We start from the raw sequence: 5269 nt of genomic DNA, 5'->3' as shown, positions 1-5269 counted from the left end.
CCATACCAGCCGTACTCCGACATACGCCTCGTATCCATGAGTCGTATTGGGTCCAGAGATTAGAATTTCAGAAAATTTTCTAATTTCCAGAAACCAAGGTGTTTCAATTTTAGTTCAACTTTTAATTATGTATAGTTTATACTTTGTACATATTTTGAGAAATTTAATTAAGTTTTTTTTTACATCTTATTTGATTTTATGATTTTTTTAATGAATATGAAAATTAGTGTATAAAAATAGAGTTTTAAAAGTGAATTCCCTAAATAGTCACCCAAGTTTTGAAAATTTCCTTCAAATATCACGTATGTTTCATTTAGGATCACAATATCACTCAAAAAACACTTTTTTCCTCAAAAAATACTAAACACCTCAAAAGTCTTCTTCTCTCTTAGTTGGCATGTCATGTCATTAAAACTTTTTTTTAAATACTAAACCTATTTAACTCACCAAACTCATTTAATCAAACTATAATTCTATTTATTATATTTTTTGAAAAAATGTATTATTTTATTAAAAAGACATTTTATACTTAGAAAAACTTTATCGGTACTAACTTGACATATATTTTTTCAAAGGTTATTTGTGAATGGTCACTCATATTTTTTGAATTCCCTACAAAAATTATTTTTATCTTTTTAGAGAAAAAAATATGACCCGACTATCATTATTATCTCAAAAAAAATATCTCATACTAATTGGTAGGCCATGTTATTAAATTATTTTTTTAATAATAGACCCATTTAAATCATCAAGATTATTTAGTCAAAATTATATTCTTATTCTTTTCTTTAAAATAAATATATTGATTTATTAAGAAGAAATTTTCATGCTTAGAAATCTTTTATCATTACTTAAACTTTCAGTTTTTTTCTAAAGTTATTTTCTTGGATTGTTATCAATGTTTCTAGAGTCGCTTATAAAAATCACTTTTTGTTGTTACTAAGACAATAATGTCAACAACAACAACAACAACAAGCCCAGTGTTTTTCCACACAGTGGGGCCTGGGGAGGGTAAAATGTACGCAGTCCATACTGCTACCCCTGAAGAAGTAGAGAGGTTGTTTTCGATAGACCCCCGGTTCAAGAAAAAAATATCATAATGAAACATGAAGCAGGATTTAGAAATAGTAAAATAGAAATCAGAGCAATACAGGATAGGGGAACTAAGAGCCATAAGCTATAAGAAATAAGAAAAACAAAATCTGGAATAGGGTACCTGCCTAGTAGTAACCTACACACACAGACCAAAGCCACCCACCATACCCAGTCTCTCCTGACTAGAGGCTCCTACCTATTGACACAGTCCTACGATTACTACCCCGGATAAACAGGGACTCTTCTAATTATTTGCTACAACCCATGTACTCACCCTAACCTTCTACCTTTATCTGTGACCTCCACAACTTCCTATCTAGGGTCATGTCCTCGGTAAGATGAAGCTTCTCCATGTCATGTCTAATTACTCCTCTCTAGTATTTCTTCGGCCTCCCTCTACTCCTCCTGAAGTCATTTAAGAATAGCCTCTCTTACCTGCAAAATGGGGCATCCGCGCCCCTCCTCATTACATGCCCAAACCATCTCTTCCTCACTTCTCGCATCTTGTCCTCCACCGAAGCCACTCCCACCTTCTCCCGAACAATCTCATTCCTAACTCTATCCCCTCTTGTAAGCCTAGACATCCAACACAACATTCTCATTTTCGTCACCTTTAATTTTTAAATATGGGAGTTCTTGACAGGACAACACTCTGCTCCATACAACATAGTTGGACAGACTGCCACTCTATAGAATTTTCCTTTAAGCCTAAGGGGCACCTTCCTATCACACAACACTCCAGAGGTGAGCCTCCACTTCATCCAACCAGCTCCAATACGATTAGAGACATCCTCTTCAATCTCATAATTCCCCTGAATCATAGACCTAAGATACTTAAAACTATCTTTCTTACATACAACTTGAGAATCCAACCTCACCACCACTTTTTCTTCCTGCCTTAAGTCACTAAACTTGCACTCCAAATACTCCATCTTGGACCTAATCAACCTGAACCCCTTAGGTTTTAGGGTTTGCCTTCGTACATCAAATTTTTCATTCACCCCCCACCCCCCACGTCTTATCAATCAGCACTACATTATTTGCAAATAACATACACCAAAGCACTTCACCTTGAATACTTTGCATCAACACGTCTATCACCAGCATAAATAGGAATGGACTAAGAGTCGAACCCTGATTCAACGCTGTGTCAATCAAAAAGTGCACTGAGTTTCCTCCCACTGTTCACACTCGAGTCTTCCCTCTATCATACATGTCCTTAATAGCACTGGTGTACACCACCAAAATGATTTTCACCTCCAAGCATCTCCAAAGAATCTCCTTAGGGACTTTGTCATAAGCCTTCTCTAGGTCTATGAACACCATATGCAAATCCTTTTTTCTTTCCCTATACTGCTTCAGTAATCTCCTCACCAAGTGGATTGCCTCTATCGTCGAACGACCAGGCATAAAACCAAATTGATTCTCCAAACTGGACATGATCCTCCTCAATATCCACTCAACCACCCTCTCCCAAATCTTCATAGTATGACTCAACAACTTAATACCCCTATAGTTGTTGCAATTCTGAATGTCCCCCTTGTTTTTATATAACGGAATCATCATACTCCATCTCTAGACCACAGGCATTCTCACAGTCTTAAAAATATCATTAAATAAATTAGTCAACCATCTTAAGCCTGCCCTAGCCATAAACTTCCAAAAATCTACCAAAATCTCATTGGGCCCCGTCGCCCTACCCCTCCTCATCCTATGAATAGCCTCCCTGACCTCCTCCAGCTTAAATCATCTAAAGTAACTAAAATCACAGCTCTTCTCTGAATGCTTCAGCTCCCTTAACTCAATGCCTCTGTCCCCTTCCTTATTCAAAAGTCTACGAAAATACTCTTACCATCTCTTCTTAATATGAACATCCTCCACCAAAACTGTACCATCCTCCCCCTTAGTAAAATTCTCTTGGTCGAGGTCATGACCCTTCCACTCCCTAGCCTTAGCAATCCTATACAACCTCTTTTCCCCACTTTTCTTCTTTAACCCTGTATATAAGCTCTTAAAAGCTGCTATCTTAGAAGCCGTAAATGCTAACTTAGCCTCCTTCTTTGCCACTTCGTAAGCCTCCCTATTCACCCACTTCTCCTCTTCATCCTTACTCTCAATCAACTTAACATATGCCTTCTTCTTAATCTCTACTTTCTTCTTAACTTTTTTATTCCACCACCAGTCCCTCTTATGCCTTCCTACCCGCCACCTCGAAATACCTAACACTTCTTTAGCAGTCTTCATGATGTAGCTGGCAGCCTTATCCTATCTAACATCCACGTCCCCCTTACACTCCCACACCCTCAACCTTACCACCTTCTCTCCTATTTTCAGTGTACTAACTGGCATTAAACCACCCCACTTAATTCTAGGTCGACCCTCCCTGACCCTTCTCTTTTTGCTCTTCTTGATAATCAAGTCTATTACCCGAAGCTTGTGCTGGGTCGAAAGATGCTCACTCAGGATGACTTTATAGTCCTTACATAAAACCCTATCCCCCTTCTGAAGAGTATAAAGTCAATCTGAGTCTTGGTTATCGCGCTTCTAAAATTAATCAGGTGATCTTCCTACTTTGGAAAGCTTGAATTCACCTCCACCAGTCCAAAAGCCCTTGCAAAATTCAGCAGAGCAGATTCCTTGCCATTTCTATCACCAAAACCAAAACCTCTATGCACATCATTATAACTTCTCGGAAGATCCCCAATATGCCCATTAAAGTCTCCCGCAATGACAATCTTTTCTGAGCTAGGCACGCTTATCACCACCTCGTCCAATGCCTCCCAGAATCTCACTTTCACCTCCTCTTCCAAACCTACTTGCAGTGCATAAATACTATACACATACAACGAAAACCCCTCAATAACCAACTTAATCGTCATCAGTCTATCGCTGATCCTCTTAACCTCCACCATCAGCTCTCTAAGTTGATTATCCACTAAAATTCCTACTCCATTACGACGCCTCTCAATCTTTGATTACCACAACTTGTATCCATCCACATCCCTAGCTTTAGACCCTACCTACTTAGTCTCCCAAACACACGCAATATTAATCCTCCTCTTCTTAAGAATCTTCACCAGCTCTACGAACTTATCTTGAAGGGTACCTATATTCCAAGATCCTACCCTTAACCTATCTTCTCTCACCTCCTGCCTAACTCTACCACCCTATAATACCCCATATATTTCTAAGCTAGGAAGTGAACTATTTTTTTCCTATGTATGAAACCTCCTATATAGTAATTCATATTTGAGTACATGACTTACAATAAGTATCCTAGCGATAATATAGCTTATGATGTGATAAGCATGTTCATATGAGTCACTTAAGGTAATGCAAGCTAAGAGTTTTTGAATCCATCAATTTTTAGTGTTTGATTTTGTAAAGGTCATCTTTGAACAAATATAACTCAATTTATATGTAGTGTTTTGGCATATTTAGACCCACAAAATTGTAGATAATTGAATTAGCTTTCAAACGATACCAATTTTACCAAAATCTGACACCCGAGCAAGGAGTTATGGCCTTGCAAAGTGGAGTGCTATGTATAACAATCGCATATGGCTACTGGATCAAGTATGCGATAGGTTGTGTGGCGTACACCATCAAGTGTATGATAGGATGTGAAATGCACACCTAGGTTTGTATGATAACATGTGCGGCACACACCCTAAGATGTGCGATAAGGTGTGCGGCGTACACATGATTTCAGCAATGAAAACACTTAGTTTTTGAGTTATGTTGAGGATAATTAAATCTTTTGATACTCCCTACACGTCCCTAAACTTAACCCTATGAAATATATAGCTCCTAATCATATTACAACCGTATTAACATCTTAAGTTCTTTATCCAAGAGCACAAATAGGAGAAAAACAACTAGGGTTACACAATTAAGCTTGAAGATCCAATTTCAAGGAAATTCCTCCATCAATCATCTAGAATCTTCCTTCTAAGGTATACGTAGTGTTCATCCACAGATTTTTTTTATCCGTGGAGTTCAATAATCAATCTTCGGTTACTAAATCATGAATGTTTTGTGGTGATATTGTTGTATTCATGTTGTTGTTTGTTGTTTGTGCTATAGAGTGGGAATTTGATGAATTTTCATGAAGATTATGATCATGTAGTTGGAACCCACGAATTTGGGTGGATTAATGTGGTGTAAATTTGTG

At 37.8% G+C, this 5269-nt stretch overlaps 1 protein-coding gene across 1 annotated transcript; it reads right to left on the bottom strand.

Moving 5' to 3' along the window:
* Positions 1-3662: 3662 nt before the first annotated feature.
* LOC107861907 lies at positions 3663-4007 on the bottom strand. The gene has a single exon (XM_047413078.1). It carries the CDS (start codon positions 4005-4007, stop codon positions 3663-3665), a length of 345 nt encoding a protein of 114 aa, XP_047269034.1.
* Positions 4008-5269: the final 1262 nt, after the last annotated feature.

The sequence above is a fragment of the Capsicum annuum genome, chromosome 1 (genome assembly GCF_002878395.1).
Source record: "Capsicum annuum cultivar UCD-10X-F1 chromosome 1, UCD10Xv1.1, whole genome shotgun sequence".
In the NCBI taxonomy this organism is placed as follows: domain Eukaryota; kingdom Viridiplantae; phylum Streptophyta; class Magnoliopsida; order Solanales; family Solanaceae; genus Capsicum; species Capsicum annuum.
The sequence above is the reverse complement of the archived record's forward strand: the minus strand, read 5'-3'. Positions and strand labels throughout refer to the sequence as shown.